General features: G+C 42.2%; 1 protein-coding gene across 2 annotated transcripts in view; it reads left to right on the top strand.

The window, feature by feature from the left end:
- The first annotated feature begins 524 nt into the window (after positions 1-524).
- Positions 525-19,322, top strand: part of FIRRM (FIGNL1 interacting regulator of recombination and mitosis) — a 37,558-nt gene continuing 18,760 nt past the window's right edge. Inside the window, exons 1-12 of one of the 2 annotated variants that reach the window (XM_083357536.1) lie at positions 525-769; positions 1,322-1,407; positions 2,570-2,597; positions 3,724-3,812; positions 5,614-5,718; positions 9,531-9,671; positions 13,176-13,338; positions 13,547-13,631; positions 15,037-15,175; positions 15,734-15,814; positions 17,710-17,774; positions 18,896-19,044. In XM_083357536.1, the coding sequence (XP_083213662.1) occupies positions 763-769; positions 1,322-1,407; positions 2,570-2,597; positions 3,724-3,812; positions 5,614-5,718; positions 9,531-9,671; positions 13,176-13,338; positions 13,547-13,631; positions 15,037-15,175; positions 15,734-15,814; positions 17,710-17,774; positions 18,896-19,044 (1,138 nt within the window). In that variant the 5' untranslated portion in view covers positions 525-762. Of the gene's footprint in view, positions 770-1,321; positions 1,408-2,569; positions 2,598-3,723; positions 3,813-5,613; positions 5,719-9,530; positions 9,672-13,175; positions 13,339-13,546; positions 13,632-15,036; positions 15,176-15,733; positions 15,815-17,709; positions 17,775-18,895; positions 19,045-19,236; positions 19,264-19,322 lie in introns of those variants that run through there. The other variant, XM_083357537.1, reaches the window with a different exon arrangement.

Raw genomic sequence — 19,322 nt, 5'->3', positions numbered from 1 at the left:
TTCCATTCCATTCCATTCCATTCCATTCCATTCCATTCCATTCTATTCTATTCTATTCTATTCTATTCTATTCTATTCTATTCTATTCTATTCTATTCCATTCCATTCCATTCCATTCCATTCCATTCCGAGGTTCTGATTTTTCTGAACCTCCCATGGATGGAGGAGGCTGTTGTCATAGCTTTCTACCTGGAGAGAATTAAAAGGTTGAAGCATGCACCTGACCTCACTGAAAAGGAGTGAAAGAATGAAACAGGGCTTCATTCTATGCTGTACACATGGAGGGGAACAAGGGCACAAAACTGGTGTCTGCTTCTCCCCATCTTGTGGTGTCGGCACTGGTTTCTAAACTCCTGCTTCATTCTTATTGGCCCGCTTATTTGCACCTCCTGTTCATTTGCTCACTTCCAACAGTGCATTCTATTAATATATTTTTAGGGAAAGTAAGATACAATGATACAGTGGTAGAAAAATGTACAGCTTTATTTACTACATTATCACTTGAATTTCTTTTTGATTTTAAAGTGATCATGTTTATATTTTTAGATTTTTAAATTCCTGTTTAGTTTTTGTCTTTGTTTGCTGCCTTGAGTAGAAGGGCATGTAAATCAAATAGGTACATTTTTAATCCTCCGGAGTCCTTCATAAAGCTAGTTGTAAAGCACACATCTTAAATATACTAAAAGCTTTTTAACATTTAACTATTTTTAACCAATATTTTCACTATATTATGACAGAAACAAAAGACACGCAACATATTTCATGACCAGTAAGTAGTGTTTATTGAGACCAATGTTTTTAGCCACAGAATAGAATTTGGAAGCAACATTTTATTAGAGCATGGTTCTTATTTCAATGCGTTAATGTTGGAGTTACTACTGAAGTCTCTTTGTCTGTTTTGTGCCTGACATTTTTGTTTGGTTGTTACTGTAATTGTTAAATGCAAACACGTAAAATGTTGCACCTGGGAATAGTTTGGAAACAGCGACTGTTAGAAAATATAGCCCCATTCTTATCAACTGAGATCAGATCTCATCTGTTTTACTGCAAGGTGCTTACCTCAAGGAGGTAGAGGGTTTGGTGAATTGGTGTAATAAAAACAGCCTAGTTTTAAGTGTTGGAAAAACTAAAGAGATCATTGTTGATTTTAGAAAAGCACATTAATAATTCACCTGTGGAGATGGTTAGCAGTATGAAATTTCTGGGTGTGCAGCTAACGAGTAGGCTGGCTTGGTCGCTCAACAGCAAGACACTGCCTGCATTTTCTGTGTTGCATGAAAAAAGTACATCTTCCTTTCCCTGTCCTTACCACTTTCTACAGAGGGACGATCGAGAGCATCCTGTCATTGCATTACAGTCTGGATTGGAAGCATCACTGCTTCAGACAGGAAGGCAGTGCAGAGAGTGGTGAGGACGGCTGAAAAGATTATTGGTAGTTCACACCCTTATATCCAGGACATAGCATATAAGCGATGCTTGAGCAGGGTCCGCAGTATTATCTGGGACACTACACATCCTCTTCACAAACTGTTGCCTTCTGGGAGGAGGCTTTGTGGTATATGAAGCAGAACATCCAGATTCAGTCACAGTTTTGTTCCGAAAAAACCTTGTGAACTCTCAAGCTTTTTCTTTCCGCTATGTATTCAAGATGGACAGTGATTAATATTTGTATGTTTTATATATAAGGGTGGTATATACAAATGTATCTATATAGCATGTCTATATGTGTGTTATGTATGTGTACACTTTTGAGAGCAAGCAACAGAATTTCATTTTTAATGTGTGCCAGTGTGCTTTCAGTAAAAAAATGGCAGTTTTATTGTCTTTCTGTTTGCCCCCCTCTCTCTCTCTCTCTCTCTCTCTCTCTCTCTCTCTGTGTGTGTGTGTGTGTGTGTGTGTGTGTGTGTGTGTCTATCTTTATACAGTTATAATCATACTGATCTCTCACCCACTTTCAAATGTAATTCACAATGCTGATTTTGATTTGTAAAACATTAAACTGGGAAAAAGTATCCTAAATATCACCTTCTGACTCAAGTGCCAAAAGGCAAATATTCTAGAATATTTTTACAGATCAGGGTAATCAGGAAAACATTGATAATGTAGTTTAAGATAATATAATTAATTATTGCCAAATTTGTTTGAAATGTCCATAACTGTAGAGTTTAGAGAGCTCTAGTTTTTTTGTTAATTTGGAGGAGCCAAATACTTTTACACAATTTAAACTACCAACAAAACATATAGTTTCATTTTTCAGTTGGTTGCAATGACAAATTCTGTCTGATTCTAAATCACAATTGATATCTGTTTAGGCTTGGAGGATCCTGGAGTTTCAGTTCTTTGTGTTGAGATACAAATCCTATGCTCTCCAAGCAACACACTTTTTTATTTGGAAGTAGTAATCTCATTTGGTGTAGCCAATATAGCTTAAATTGTACTGTAGTTTAGTTGAAAGAACCATTAGTATATACTGTGAATTAAATTAGCGTCCTCAGATGTTGATAAAGCTCAACTTTATTTTAAGCTATGAGTATGCTGTTTTTCTTAATATTTGTACTCTTTATATCAGACAACTGACAGTGGGATTCAGCATGTAGGTAAGTAGTTGTTGTATAGACTTTTAAAGTATGTTTAATTCCTTTATTTGTAATTATTAAATACTATGAATATACACAAAACAGGTTTATTTTGAACCCAGATCAAATCATTCTGGTCTGGAGGTTCTGATAAATTGTCTCAGGTCAGCCACAATTTACCATAACATTTTGGTGGTTCCAAGCTTTAGCATGACACAAAATCTGGGCAAGGCAAGCGGACCAAAGCTGGTGCTTTTCCATCTTTGTATCTCCCAGGAGGTATATCTCACCCGCCATCTGATGTGTGGACATTGTTATATTTATGTCAGCGAGACCTTTTCTGGAATCACCCTGCTTATAGAAATTTAGAATTTCTCAAATGAACATCTAAATATGAGAGCTTAGAGCCAAACAAACTAAATTATCCTGTCAACCATCTAAATGTATTTATCCAACCTTGTTAAATCTTCGTAGTTACATGTTTCAGAGAAAATGGAAGATTTTTCAGTAAAGATGCCATATGGGAATTCAAAATGAAGGCAGCAAAGTATTCAATAAAGGAGAATATTTGTAGCTCAGGGTTGAAATGAGGGATCCTTGGTGTTCTCGTAAGCTTGATTATTTTTTTGCAGATGTTTCATTACCCAAACTAGGTAATTTCATCAGTATTAGTCACTGATGATTTTGCCTAGTTTGGGTAATACAACATCTGCAGGAAAACCAAGTTCAGAGAGCACCAAGGACCCCTCAGAAAAGTATTCTCTGGCAATATATTAGTTATGTTTACTGTATGAGGATAAGACAAATTCTAAATATAACTTCAAATTCTAAGCATCATAAAATGTTTATCTAGAACTCTGCTTAACACATGAAGAATATTACATTTCTTAGACAATAAGCTCCATGCTATAGTCTCTCAGATTTCTGAAAAGATGCTGCCTTTTTTGCAGGATCAGGATGCTTAGAATTGCAGTCTTTTATCATTCTCATTATTTTGGCTTAGTCACCTATAAATCATTTTCTTTTAGATAAAAATCTGTTTAGTATTTGCATATTTGTGGTTAAAAGCTGTAAAACATCACATTGAGACTCCTAACTGGGATATAAAGCTTGGATTTATGATTTTATTAAATGTACTTATTTACAGATGTCTTGAGGATTCTGACAGAGAGATTTCTACCTCACATAAAGCTTTCAGAATTGGAGAAAGTTTTTTTCCCCCAAATATTTCCAAAGGTATGATATTGTATGTTATGAGCTGAAAAGTGTGAATTAATAACCACTGTGTATGTGCATGCGTGCACATACACATGGACCTTTCCATCTTGCTTTCCTGGACACGTTATTGAAGTTTTCTTGGCAAGGTTTTTCAGAAGCAGTTTACCATTTCCTCCTTTGTAGGGCTGAGAGAAAGTGAATAGCTCAAGGTCACCCCTCTGGCTTTGTGCTTAAGACAGGATGACAACTCACAGTCTCCTTGTTTCTAGCCTGATGCATTAACTACTAAAAACTGCCTCTAATAGCTACTGGCTATGTTGATAGATTTCCACTTACAATCTTGAATTTAGATCAATGAGTCTGCCCTCCTTGCTTTTTTCCCCCTGTTTTCTTTATTGAAGGGGTTTCTGGTGTAGGGAGGGGGTTAAGCTAGGGAAAGCTTTTGGGAAGCTCTTCCTGAAGCTTTTGCCTGTGTATACAGATGGCTGGCTTCTTCAAAAGCTAGCAAGGCCAGGAAAGGGGGCCACCTAATTGGGGCGGAGGCCCAGCCCGCCCCTTTGTTGCCTAAGCATGGAGGCTTGTTTAGAAGCCTCTTGGGCATTGGAATGCAGTGCTAGGCACTAATCTACCTGGGTTCCTCCCCCTCCTCGGCTGTTTTTGACTTTGCAAACTTTTTGTTGCTTGTCTGCCTCCTTTATGGGCCCAGCTGGGTATGGGCCTCCCAGGGCGGCCTCCACCCATGCTCGCTTAAAAGACCCATGTGTTCATTTAACTTCAGCGTCAGAGCAAGAGATGAGGGCCACTAAGCAAGGTTGTCTTACTTAATGGTTGTCACCACTTGCGACCGTAATGGGCAGACTCCATTATGGTCATAGATTGAGGACTACCTGTATGCTTCTTTAATAAAGAAGACTATGTAAATGTCTATATACCTAAGCACAATATAAAAAGTGTGTTGTGGGATCAACCAAATTTAACTTAGCTAAGCACTGACTGGAATCTAAAAAGGCTACAATAATGTATATGCAGCTGGAATTTTGTTTTCTTTTTGCTAGCTGTCCCCCTATGGCCTCTTGGCCCTCCTCATTCTCTGCCAAGTTGTCTGTTAAATTTGGAGCTTCTGTTGTAGTGCTGTGCTATTGCACTGCAAGAAAATAAAAGCTGGGACTCCTGTCCCTTAATGCTCATGCTCTTTAGTTTCTTTCTAGAGAATCTGGAAAAACTTAAATAGGATATCTTAATCCTGTGTCTGCTTATATGAAGGCTTTTTGTTTGAGTGTCCTGGCTGATAACCACTAAAAAGGTAAAAGGTAAAGGTTCCCCCGCACATGCGTGCTAGTCGTTTCCGACTCTAGGGGCTGGTGCTCATCTCTGTTTCAAAGCCGAAGAGCCAGCGCTTGTCCGAGGACGTCTCCATGGTCATGTGGCCAGCATGACTAGACGCCAAAGGCGCACGGAGCACTGTTACCTTCCCACCGTAGTGGTCCCTAGTTTTCTACTTGCATTTTTACGTGCTTTCGAACTGCTAGGTTGGCAGAATCTGGGACGAGTAACAGGCGCTCACTCTGTTACGCGGCACTCGGGATTCGACCCGCCAAACTGCTGACCTTCTGATCGACAAGCTCAGCGTCCTAACCCACTGAGCCACCGTGTCCCACTCTGATAACCACTACGTACCTTGAATTTCTCTTGTATATATTAAAAGCTAACAAGGGTAATAAATGCCATCCCATTTTATAACAAATCATGTTTCGTTTGTATTTAATTTATTGCTTTCAATTAATATTGTTTTAATTTGTGATTGTTTTTGTTCAAACAGACCGTAGAATTATTTGACCTTTTATTATATGAAATATCCAACGAAGCCAAAAGATTAACAAATAAGAATGTACAGTTAAACATGATACTGAGGAACAATCTTCAGGTAAATCTAGCTCAAAGAATTGTCCACATCTTTTTTTTTTCTACAATTTTAAGATTTGGGGGCTAATTTATACCAACTACAAAAAGTAAATCCACTGAAAATGTGTGAGCAGTTGCTGTTTTTGTCCTGTTGCATATAATGTGTCTGTGGCTGTTTAAAAGGCATCTGTATCTATTCCCATTACTTTTTGGGTGGAAAAAAATGTAAGAGTCAATTGTGAATTGTAATTGATTTTTTAGTAAAGTAAAAACTGAAACGTGTTGAACGTATTTTGCAGATTTTTATTAATATTTGATGTGCCTCTGCCTATTCTCACCCATGCTGAAAATATAAGGGGAACCATTAATGCTGTATGCTTTGAAACAGAATTATAGGGTTGGAAGAGACCTTGGAGATCTTGTAGTCCAATCCCCTCCCCATGGCAGGAGCTCCTATACTAGACATGCCAAACACAAAGCTCTCAGACTGGATCCGGGCCGATATTTGGCCCCTGGGGATGACCCGGAGATGGCGAGGAACTGGCCCCCGCCAGACTGGCAGACCCCAAAGCCTGCGCACAGGAGACGGTGAGCACACGCGGGCTGATGGCATCGGGCAGCAGGGGCTGTGTAGCCCGCTGTGAATACTGGGCCAGCCCTCTAGCAGCAGTGCTGTGGCAGCACTGGCAGCACACGGAGTCCGGGGGTGGGGGCATGTGATGTGGACCGCTGGACACACCTACTCTGTCCCATCTCTTTTTGATTGGAGAGCAGGTCACCGCTGGTCATCTCAGCCCGCTCAAGGGTCTTGCCCTTAGCCCGCGAGTGGAGCGCATTCCCCTCATGCACCTTGGTACCACCCGCCAGCTGCTCATGCAGGTCCATTAGGCCGCCGCCCAGAGCTGCAGGCCTACCCAGCACAAAGGAGGTGAAGCGGTTGTCTAGGAAGCCCGAGTAGAGGTGGTAGAGCATGCCCAGAGCCAGCAGGCAAAAGGCCACCCCAAGTGGGGAAAGCCGGATCCCCATCGGCATCATGGCTGCCCAGGCCCAGGAGAGATGGTGGGGGGAGGCACACAATCCTAGCTGGGACAGGGGGGCCATGGCATGGATGGGGATCCGGCTTTCCCCACTTGGGGTCGCCTTTTGCTTGCTGGCCCTGGGCATGCTTTACCACCTCTACTTGAGCTTGCTACCTGGCTGTTTCGCCTCCTTTGTGCTGGGCAGCCAGGCGGTGGCAGTGGGCTAATGGACTTGTGTGAGCTGCTGGTGGCGGCAGCGCAAGGCGGGGCCAAGGTGTGTTGGGTGCGCAAGGGGAACAGGCTCCACGTGCGGGCTAAGGGCAAGATCTGCGAGGGGGTCGAGAAGATGGCCAGCAGTGACCTCTCCAACTGCAAGGAAAAATAGATGGGACGGAGTAGGCGCGTCTGGCGGTCTGTATCACACGCCTCTGCCTGCTGCTAGAGGGCTGGCCCGGTATTTGCAGTGGGCTGCGGAGCCCCAGAGTGAGCTGGTTGAGGGGCCGGCAGGCTGTTGCTGCTGATGGACATCGTTGGCCCCCAAGCGCTCGCTGGCCTCTGTGTGCAGGGGCCAATGGTGTCAGGCACCAGCTGCCCCTGCCTCACTTTGCCTTGCCCTACCGTAATGGCACCCCCACCCTGCCTCGCCTCGCCCCACAGGATAAGCCTCTTGCTCACCACCCCACCTGCCACAGACCCCCTGGATCTCCCCCAACCCTGCCCGACCCCCATAGGTGTCCCCCCCACAAGCAGCATTGAGGTGCCCATGCTCACCCCAGCCATGCCCACCCAGTCTGCTGTGACCACCATAGCCATGCCCACCCAATGGGCCACGCTCCCTTGCCCCCACCTTGAGGGCACTACAATGCTGAGGCAGCCCTCAGTGAAATTGAGTTTGACACCCCTGTCCTATACCATTCCAGACAAATGGACAACGTTCAGTTCCTAGTGAAACTTCCACAGGGTCTAGATTTTGCTTTCATGTTGTGAAGACAAGAACCTACTGAAAATATCTTTATAAACTGAAAAAAATATTGAGTAATTTTCCAATTTCTCAGTAACCCCCACAATATATAATTACTATGTTTTCCCGAAAGTTAGACCCAGTAAGCCCTAGCTTGATTTTTTGGGGTGGACCTAATATAAGCTCTACTCCAAAACTTTAGGGCACACCCCTAAAAATCAAGCTAGGGTAGGGGTGGAGGGGGGTGAAGCTGCCCATGCACCCCGGACCCACTTACCTTAACCAGTAGGACCACCACAGCCAGGCGTCCCACGCCCCGACACCTGTCGTGCTGCTGCTTGACTTCTTCTACGGCCTCTTGCCGCCACTTGTGGCCAGATGCCATGTGGTGCATTGCTCCATTGCTGCTCCTCCTGGCAGGACGCCACATGATGCTTTGGGCCACTTCCGCTGCTTGCACAGTGCTTCGGGCTGCTTCTGTTGTTTGCGGCTGTAGGTCACATGGCGCTTTGGGCCGCTTCCGCTGCTTGCGTAGTGCTTCGGGCTGCTTCCGCTGCGAAAACGGCCCAAAGAGCCATGCAACGTCCTCCTGTTGCGCAAGGAGTGGAAGTGGCCTGAAGCGCGTGAGCAACAGAAGCAGCCCCAAGTGCTGCGCAAGCAGCAGAAGCGGCCCAAAGAACCGCGCAAGCAGCAAAAGTGGCCCGAAGTGCTGCGGAAGCGGCCCAAAGCAATTGAGCAGCGGCAGTGGCCTGAAACGTCATGTGGCATCCTCCGGGAGGAGAAGCAATGGCGCAATGCGACGCATGGCGTCTGGCCACAGGCGGCGGCAAGTGGCCGCAGAAGTCAAGCAGTGCACGACAGGTGTCGGGGCATGGGAGGCCTGGCTGCAGTGGTCCCAAGGTAAGACTCTGAAATTAAGACCTAGTGCCTCTTTTGGAGGCAAAAAATATATAAGACTGGGTCTTAATTTTGGGGAAACATGGTACTAAATATAATCTATATAACTACTAAAACCCATGTGTATAACCTTTAACTGAATGAAACTGCATCATAGGGCAACAAGTTTTGAACCAAGGTATCCCAAATGGGCTAGATTACAGAACGCATCCAAAATCTGGGGCCCATGAATCTGGAATTGAAATTTGTCACATTTGTGCTGCAATACTGCCATCCAGAGGTTCAGCAGACCAGTCATGCTCTAGTTGTCTTCCAGAGATGGGGTAGACCAGTCCCACCATTGGCTGCTGGAGGGCAGTCGGCTGTGGTCAAGCCATCAGGAAGTTGGAAGTTGCTCCGGTTCCCACCACTGTTTTGCCCTTGGTTATTCTGTTTAGATAAGGAGATATCTTTGAAATGACAACCCAGCAGATCTTAGGTTGTCTAAGAATTTGCTAATAACTTAGACATGTAATTTGAGAAAAAGCAATTAATTGCAACTGCTACTTTTTTCTCTCGAGTTGCTGGATTTTCAAGATGAATGCTTTTCTGCCAAGGCAGCTATATTGTTAAGGTCAACTTAATGTAGGTTGAACCTGCCACTGAGCTAATAAAAATATTTTTATACGTATTCTCAAGTTTAAACATTCCATTTGCAAAGAAAGAAACAAAATCAGTTTGGTCTTTGTTTCGTATACATCAAATGCTGGATCTTTGTAGAGAGGCTAAACATGCAGATATATATTTTAAAACTTATTAAAAACATTGATGTCCGAAGTATTTACTTTGTTATTCTTCTTCTTTGAAGTCAAAATTTTAACAGTTAAGCTGATAATATTTAAGACATTATATTTATGCTGCAATATTCTTTTTGCAACATTTATTGATTCTTTTTATTAATAATATTTTTTCTTTCAGGCCCTGATACATATGTTAGAAGTATTAACAGGTTGTGTGCAACACATTTGTAGCAGACAGGAGATGGTACCCTTAGAACATATCTATAGCCTTCCCTCTTCTGTTCTTCATATAATCAAGAACACATTTCTACACTGCAAGGTTAGTGAGGCTATGTTTTGAAAAGGAGTTGAAGTTACAACTCCCAAAACATCTTAGAGAGATATTTACGAGAGCGAGATTCGAACAGCTTGATACAATGGTCAGATATGGGAGATTTCATGCTATACCGTACAATGAGCGTCTCTGCATTTGCGGAGCGGCAGAGGTAGAGGACCTGGCTCACATCCTATTTGACTGTTGCCTGTATAAGAGGGTGAGAGACAGGTATCTTGGTCTATATACCAAACGAATGACCCATTGGGATCCCCATATCAAAATAACTTACCTTATGTCCGGCCAGAACTTGAAAATAACATCCAACGTAGCACAGTATTTGAACAAAATGATCCAGTTAAGATCTGCATACGTGGGACTGATTGGGGTAGATTGTAAGGGCGACTCCGAAATATAATGTTATCATATTTTATCTATATCTTAAATTTGCATTTTATTACTATTTCAACTTAAAATTGTATTTTAATTCCATTTTAAATTGTATTTTATCAAATTCCATTTTGGATTTTTTTTTATCAAGTTTTGGTGACGGTATGATATGGCCCAAGGGCTAATCAATAAAGTTGTTGTTGTTGTTGTTGTTGTTGTTTTGAAAAGGAGCTGACAGATACAAAACGGTCTGGAGACTCTCAGTCATCCAGGTCGTAGTTATCCCAAGGGTGCTTTTTCACAAGGCAACTGGACCTTCTTGTTTTTCTTCGAAGACGTTTTACTTCTCATCCAAGCTCTGACTGGATGGTGGGGAATGGAAGGATTTATACTCCTTGCAGACAGCTGGTCATTTGCATTCTTTTAGAAAGCCGTTGAGGCCACCTGGAGGTTTATCTGTGTCATCAGGATCACCTGAGTAGTGTAAACGGGTGTGGAGACTTTTTGGAACTGCTGAAAGGACTGTCGCAAAGGGTTATTTTTTTTCCAGGAGGCTTTCTTGTTTTTTCTTTGAAGATATTTCGCTTCTCATCCAAGAAGTTCTGACTACTGTATTTCCTCCAAAATAAGACTTGGTCTTAGATTTTTTTTTGCCTCCAAAAGTGGCATTAGGTCTTATTTTCAGGGGATGTCCTAGTTTTTCCATGTACGGGAGGCCCACTTCTTCTGCTTGCAGCCACTCGCAGGAAGCCGTGCGGCACGTTGTGCCAGTGCCACCGCCACAAGGTGAGACAGGTGGGGGAGGGGGGTGGAGCGTCCTACACACCTCCACCCGCTTACCTCAGTGCCCCTGCAGCCAGGCCTCCCACACCTCAACACCTGTCTCACCTCGCAGTGGCGGCACCAACAGAAGCCCGTGTGGCCGTTGGCCCTCTTCTTCTGGGCCACTCGCTTTCTTTGAAGTCCAGCAGTAAGACCCAAGAGTTGTTTATTTTTTGTGGCTGACCACGGGTTCTTCTCGGGAAGTGAGGAGTGGGGCGCTGCCTTCAGTGCACCACACCCAGAGAAAGTCCAGAAAGAGGTGCTTCAGGTGCCACGTTCTTTGCCTGCTGCAAACAGCCCAAAGCCCACTGCTTGCACTCCCGCTTGCACTTGAGGTCGCTGCCCGCCCCATCCAACGTGCATGGGAGGCCCTGTGGTAAGCGGATACTGGGTGCGTGGGGCAGCTCCACCTCCTCCCCACCTACCTCGCCTTGTGGTGCCGGACTGGCATACTGTGCGGCCTCCTGCCGCAAGCAGAAGTGAGCCGGTAGCCATGTGGGCTTCTGCTGGATGGAGCTGTTGGTGTCACTGCCATGAGGCGAGGCAGGTGTTGGGACCTGGGAGGCCTGGCTGCGAGGGCCTGAGGTAAGTGGGTGAGGGAGCATGGTGCACTCCACCCCCTCCCCCACCTGCCTCGCCTCACTCCATGGTGGCAGCATTGAAAACAACCAGACGGTGTGACAGAATAGGCAGGCTGCTGGCTGTGCAGGCTGTTATATAGGGCTTATTTGGAGGGAAGGGCTTCTATTGGGCGCACACATAAAAACCAAGCTAGGGCTTATTTTTGGGATAGGTCACAGGTCTGCAACCCGCGGCTCCGGAGCCGCATGCAGCTCTTTCAGCCGTCTCCTGCGGCTCCTGGTCCTCTGCCATGTGCAGTCCAAAAAAAAAAAGTGGGACTAAAAAAGTTCAACCAATCAACTCAAATATGCAGGGTAGGTGCATATCTCGCCTTGGCTCTACTCTTCAGTCAAACCCTGTTCTGCGCATGTACGTCCATGCGCACATATTTTTTGCGGCTCCCAGTTTTTCCTTTTGTGAGGGAACCGGTTCCGAGTGGCTCTTTCACTGTTTGAGGTTGCTGACCCCTGGGATAGGTCATATTTTTGGGGAAACACGGTAGATGGAGTGGAATGAAAGGGTTTATATTGCTTGCAGACAGCTGATCATTTGCATTCTTTTAGAGAGTCATTGGGACCATTTGGAGGTTTACCTGTGTCCTGAGTAGTGCAAATGTGTGCCAAGCCTTCTTGGCTGCAAGCTGTGTTTTTCTGCCCTTTGTCCCTTCACTATTAAAGACAGGTGCAGGCTGTTGGGGATGAGTCTGTGTTGTCTGAATCTCAAACTGAAGCACAAATGGATCCGATAGTCTGCAGTCTTTTCTGTAAATCCGTTCATACTCTCGCACCATTCAAAGGGTGTTCATCCCAAAGTGCATAGCTAAATGTCTATCAAGATTCTCAGTCATCCAGGTATGGTTGTCCCGAAGGTGCTTTTTTCAGGAGGAAACTGGATTTTCTTATTTTTTTTCTTTGAAGACGTTTTGCTTCTTATCCAAGAAGTGCTGGAAGCTTCTTGGATGAGAAGCGAAACATCTTCAAGAAAAAGTCAGTTGCCTCCTGAAAAAAGCACCTTTGGGACAATCATACCTGGATGATTGAGAATCTCCATAGACATTTGCTGAAAGGACTGTGTTGTAGAGTAGAGATGGATGATGTCTCCCCCCATGAGAGAGGGCTGTTCAGTTTTGACATAGATTGTCTCTTTCACGCCTCTTTCCAACCAGTGGTCCTCTCTGTCCAAAATGTGGACTTTGCTGTCTTTGAAAGACTGGCCTTTGTCTTTTAAATGTAGATGGACTGCTGAATTTTGTCCTGATAGGTTTATTCTCCTATGTTGTGCCATGCGTTTATGAAGTGGTTGTTTCGTTTCCCCAATGTACGGATCTCTACATGGCTCACTGCATTGTACTGCATTTACCACATTGCTCAATTTGTGTCTGGGTGTTTTATCCTTGGGGTGGACAAACTTCTCCTTAGTGTATTCTTGGGTTTGACATGTGCACGTATGTTGTGTTGGCTGAAAATCCTTCTGAGCTTTTCTAATATTCCTGCAACGTATGGAATGACAACTTTGATTTGTTTATTGTTTTCTTCTTTGTCTGTTATGGACAAAAAAGACCCAGCAGGAGCTGATCCATAATAGACAAAGAAGAATAGAAGCTTTCAAGTTTCTTGGACCATATCAACTGCTGATCTAGTAATCTAACTTTATTTTTGAATTTTTGTTTTGCTACAGAGCAGTGAATCTTTATATGCAGAGTGTCTCCACGTGGTTTCTGATTTACTACAGTCTTTGTTTAAGGGGACCTATAGTTTGCAAAAAGAGTTTATGATACTATTGGATATTTTGTCTGTAAATTCCTGTGCTACTGAAGACAGCATAAGAATTATGGCATCAGGTGTGTAATTTTAAATAGATCTCACTTTATTAGTACATGGCACTAAATGTCCAAATTCTCTTCTCTTTGGTGAACATTAATGTTAAAGAAAGATAATTTCATGAAAGTAATAGAAAGTCTCCATTGACTATATATTCAACATAACCATCTATTGTATTCAATACTGATTTTTTCTTGCATTTTACTTTTATATTTATTTCCTCTATAGTGATTCACACTATGCTGGAGATCTGTTCTGCTATTTCCAGCATAGATCATGCACTTCACGCAAACACATGGAAGTTTATAATCAGGTAATTTTAAGCTATCAATTTTATTAATTATGCAGTCTAAAGTTTGAAATGGGATTGGATAGGGTTTCCATCCTGCATTCTGTATCTTGCAGTAGCACACGAGGAATGTTGGGAGTATTCAGTAGCAGAAGATGGAGACCTATCTTCTCTCTTCATTGTTTCACTGCAACTGGTATACAGAGGCTTGATTTTTCCCAAGCAGGAGGGCTACTAAGTCTTCAAGACTTTGATAGACCTCCATGAATGTATCTAATACCCCTTTAAAGCCATATAATTTAATGGCTATCTCCATATCCTGTGTTGAATTAATTCCACAGATAACTCATGAGTTTTTGGGTAGAAGTACATTCTTTTGTCTGTTCTAAATCTCTTCCCTAGCTAAATTTGACTTCCAGGACCATCTGACTAATTATAAGTTTCTTCACTGTTCTTATTATTGATGTAGAATATAGAATAACAGGGTTGGTAGGGACTTTGGAGGTCTTCTAGTCCAGGGGTGTCAAACTGCCGGCCCACAGGCCGGACACATCACAACAAAACCGCACCCACCCCATTGCTGGCAATGGGGAAAAAGTTCTGATACGTCGTGCGACATCACGTGACATCACAAGTTTGACATGTCTAGTCTAGTCCAACCTCTTGCTTGAGCAGGGGACCCTATACCATATTTGGGGCAGGAACAGTACCCATTTTGTAATATTATGTGCAGAAACATCTTCTTTCACTTCTGACTGCTGGTAAGATCATGGCTCATTCTTTTAGGGTAGTTATTCAGCATTCTCTGAATATCCGGTATCTGGTGATCTCATTTGATTAATCTTCAGAGCCTATAGGGATGCTTTTTGAAATCGGCAAAACTGTGACAATAAGTTCTTGAATTTTACTCAGCATTTGTTCTGACTTATGACCCCCAAAGAAAACTGTGTGGTATATCCGTTTTGTCAAGCTTGCCCCAAGCAGGTTGTTGTAACTCCAAGACTGCAGACATTTCTCAGAGCAGCTACAATCAACTTTGGAGGAAAACCACACCTGAGCCCTCCCAATTTGTAGAATGTGAGTCCTCTTTCTGGATGCCACAGTTTGATCAGTCTTGACCAAGATCAGAAAATGCTACTTGCATTCTTCTAGTCAGGACCACTGTCGATTCAACATCTGGTAGATTACTCAACGTGAATCTGTGAACCTGGGGCATTTTGTCACAAATGTAAGCCAGAAATCCAAGAAGAAGAAGAAAGAAAAAACTAAGATCTTTTTTCAACTCCTCTAATGTTCTCTGCATCAATAATGACAGATGCTGATCTTCCCCATATATACTAGTTGCCATATCCACGCTTGTTCATTGTTAGAAAGAATGATGCCAACTATTAAAAACTGTTAAGAACTGTTGAATATTTGTCTTTGCCAGGCAGATTCTCAAGCACAAATCCTTAATAAAGGACAGTTTGAAACATCCTGATATCTTTAGTGGCCTTTGTGAGGACATCTTGTTTTCTTTCCAATCTTGTTTGCAACTGGCTGAACACATGAAACTGTCTGGAACCCAGGTGAATAGATTATAACACACCTTTCTTAAACTGATGCTCCCAGATATCTTGGGAGGAAAAGTGTCAAGTCCTAACTAATTTGGCTCCAAGCCTTAATCTGGTGCTATGAAGCAGTGGTTTATCAGGGACTTCATGGAAAAAATGTCGGTTTCATAAATTGTGCATGCTATAGTCTGGCATACAAATTATATATTTTTTTCAGATTGGCTATAAAATGCCTGACATACAATGGAAGCAAAGATCTTGTTAAAGCTATTTTCAAAATTCTTAAGCATTTGTATCAGATTATTGAATTTACACAACTAAAAGGGGCATATTAGCAGCTGTACCACAAATTTCATAATCAAGTGTTTCTCTCCTCACTTCTTCTGATCATGTTAAATTGTCATTATCATGCACATCAGTGATTAGAAGACCCAAATGTTGCCTCAGTTCCTACCTGAACTGACTTGTCCAGGGGAGTGGGAATGAGATAACTTGAACTTAAGATAATTTTTCTAGGACATTTTTTAGTGCTGTACATTTCAGATATTCTGTTTTTTTTTTTTTTTGGAATAGGAGATTATTGATTATAAAATATTCCAGAGAACGATAAAACTGTGTAGATTCTTTGCCAATTCTCTAATGCACTACATCAAGGTAAGTTGTAATTGGCTTCAATTTTATTAATATTTATTTAGCATTCTTACTAATTTTTATTTTTATTTTATTTTAATCCCATTTATATCCCGCCCTTCTCCGAAGACTCAGGGTGGCTTACAATCTAAGCACAAATCAAATGTGCTTAGCAATAGCCTTCATTCTATGTATATGCCTGCTTATTGGGGCTTTCGCCTCCCCCCAAGCGGCATTATTATAAAGTCAGCTTATTGCCCCCAGCAATCTGGGTCCTCATTTTACCTACCTCGGAATGATGGAAGGCTGAGTCAACCTTGAGCCTGGTGGGACGTGAACCTGCAATAATTGCAGGCAGCTGGTGTTACTTAAGGAGGCATTAGCCCACTGCTCCACCAAGGCTCTATGGTGGTACTGTGCACTTTTTACCCAAAGCTACAAATGAACATGGCCAAACTTCATTACTAAAACCCTATTCTATTCTTTTTCTCTAAATCTTCCATTTGAATACTAATAGTATTCCATGTAGTACTTCTAAATCAACAAAAACACTTCTTCATGAAAATATTCTGAATTACATTACCACCTAAGTAACATTAAATTATATTAGCAAGTGTATTATTAACCCCATTGCTCCACTTTAAAATGCTTCCAGGATTGCTTGCATATCATTTGGCCTCCAAGAGTGAATGCAGTCCTGTCATTTATCGGAGATGCTGTCAAGCTACAATGACAATGACGCACCAACAGGCTGCTCAATTACAGAAAAGAAAACTTCATTTGATTTCTGAATCTTTAATTTAATGTGCAAGTCTCTCCATTGCCTTGGCAGAACTATGTGTAACCCTCAAGACTGTGAATTTAAAATTCATAGTTTTAAATCAGTGTATTATTTGTAATTATGCATGTGACTTATATCCTAACTTTTGCTACTAAAGGCAGCTAACCAAATTAAAAGTACAAAAAATAATTCTTATTAATTCATCAATTAATTAAATAAAGCCCTGGCAAAAGAGAATGGGGGAGCAAAATAACTTCTATGGCAATGTAGCCCACAATCTGGGAGCAGTGCCAGGAGCAAGGCCCTCTCCTCTGTGCCAGAGAAATGGACTCTAAGAGAAAAAATGGATAGTTCAGTATCCAGCTAGATATATTAGAGCAGACATATCAAACTCGCGACGTCACGCGACGTATCGGAGCTTTTTCTCTATTGCCGGCAATGGGGTGGGTGTGGTTTCCTGGTGACGTGTCCAACCCACGGGCCGGCAGGTTGACACCCCTGTATTAGAGAAATGGTTCCCGTAGCTAGTCAGTCCCTAAGCCAGTTGGGTTTTTAAAAGTTAGCACTAATATTCTAACCCACAGGTGTCAAACTCGATCGTGTCACGTGACATAACGTATTGTGACCTTTTTTGCCTTTGTGGAGCTGCGGAGTTGCCTGCGCGTGATGCATCCAGCCTGTGGGCTGCCAGTTTGACAACCCCTATTCTAAATAATACTTGGGAAGCAACGAGTCACCTGAGCAGATATTTCACCTTTGACTCTTCTATCTTGTGCTAGTTTATACTTAACTATACCATGTTTTGAGCCAGCTGAACTTTGCAGTACTTTCCAGACTCTTAGCAGCATACATTGCAACGGCTGAGTTGGAGTGTGATTGGGTTATAGGTAAAATTTGCTAAATTTGAATGACTCAGGAAGTAGCGTACTAGTTACTAGCATAATAGGTTTCTCATCACATGTGCCAGCACAGCTGAGGATTAAAGAGCATTCCCAGTCTGTAGATTCTAGAGAGAGCACAACACTATCTGGACTCGTGGCCTCTGATTCCAGTTTACTGTTGCTCAGCATCTCCTCTTGGTGGTTTTGGAGGTTTTGGCATTTGTATTTAACACTGTTTAACGCTGTTTGCTTTACAGGAGTTCACTTCATTCCTGGTAGATTCTTGCTATCAGCTTCACCAGACATATCTTCAAATATACAGGTAAATGAAACCTAGCTAATAACTATTTAATCTTACTATAGAATGCTCCTTCTATCCATGTTTTTTGGGCTTCAGTTTGGAACTAATTTAAAAGCCATCAAACTCATCAAATTTGCAGATGACACTAAGCTGACAGGAATAGCCAACACCCCAGAAGACAAGCTCAGGATCCAAAAGGATCTTGACAGACTTGAACAATGGGCCCTATCCAACAACATAAAATTTAATGTGGAGAAAAGCATGGTTTTACACCTAGGCAGGAAAAACCAAAGGTACAAGTACAGATTAGACTCAAAAACAATAACTACGAGAGGGAGCTTGGAGTCCTAGTGGATGATCACTTAAACATGAGCCAGCAGGTGTGTGGCAGCAATCAAAAAGGTTAATACAATCCTTGGTTACATAATCAGAAGCATAGAATCAAAATCACATGAAGTATTAGTACTGCTTTATAGTAGTAAAAGCACAACTGAAATACTGCATTCAGTTTTGCTCATCACATTGGGAAAAAAGATGTTGAGACTGAAAAGAGTTCAGACAAAAGCAACAAAGATGATTAAAGACCTGGAGACTAAAACATATGAAGAAGGGTTGCAGGAATTGGGTATGACCAGTCTAGAGGAAAGAAGGACTAAGGGGGGACACGATAGCAGTATTCCAGTATTTGAGGGGCTGCCGCAAAGAAGAGGGGATCAACTTATTCTGCAAACCACCAATTTTAAGACTTAGCAATTTTGTAAATAGGATTTTGTGAACTACCTCAGTTTGCTTCGCTCAGTTTTCCTCATCTCAGCATGTTTAAACCTTACATCAATTAGGCCCTTTCGTGTGTGTTGATTAAACTGTAGCTCACAATAGCTTGTGCCTTATAGTACATTGGTTATCTTATAAGGTCTTTCTGAAGTGCTAAATGTAACCTTTGAACTTCTAATCATTTGGGAATAAGATATTTGAAAAAAAATTTAAACGGCCCTGCTTTGTACTGTTTTGAATCGTAAAAGTTATAATTTTTAATATTTAATATTATACCTCAGTAGTTAAGGGCATGTTAAGTGCTGTGTAACAAATGAGATTTGCACAAGGCATACAGCAAGGAGACATTCTGCATTCTTTTTCAACAGTAAGTTTCCACCGAGTCTTCACGCTGTCGTGATTTCCGAGGCCCATCAGGATGAAATAGCCAAGGGATTCCTAACGTCACTGGATTCTCTCGTCCTCCCGTTACTTTCCTTTAGGCCTTTTGTAGAAGTCGTGTTAAGTAAAACTTCAGGTAGGCTTAAAAATCCTGACTGTGCTCCAGTGTATTAAGTTGCCACAAAGAAATATTACTGTGTATATAAAGGCTCTTTTACTTGCCCATCTCTTGTAGAATATAGACTTACTGCAACAGTATTGCATGCATTTTCAAATCAAATGTAGCCATAACCTGCTTAATTCAATTTCTTTTATTTTCTTATTGTAGCTAATGGGATTTTCATACAAGAACAAAGTAAGAAATATGTCAGCTGCATCTGATTTCTTTGCTTTTTTTTTAGGTACATCATAGCT

Source organism: Vipera ursinii (assembly GCF_947247035.1).
Source record: "Vipera ursinii genome assembly, chromosome: 3".
NCBI classification, from domain to species: Eukaryota; Metazoa; Chordata; class Lepidosauria; order Squamata; family Viperidae; genus Vipera; species Vipera ursinii.
The sequence above is the reverse complement of the archived record's forward strand: the minus strand, read 5'-3'. Positions and strand labels throughout refer to the sequence as shown.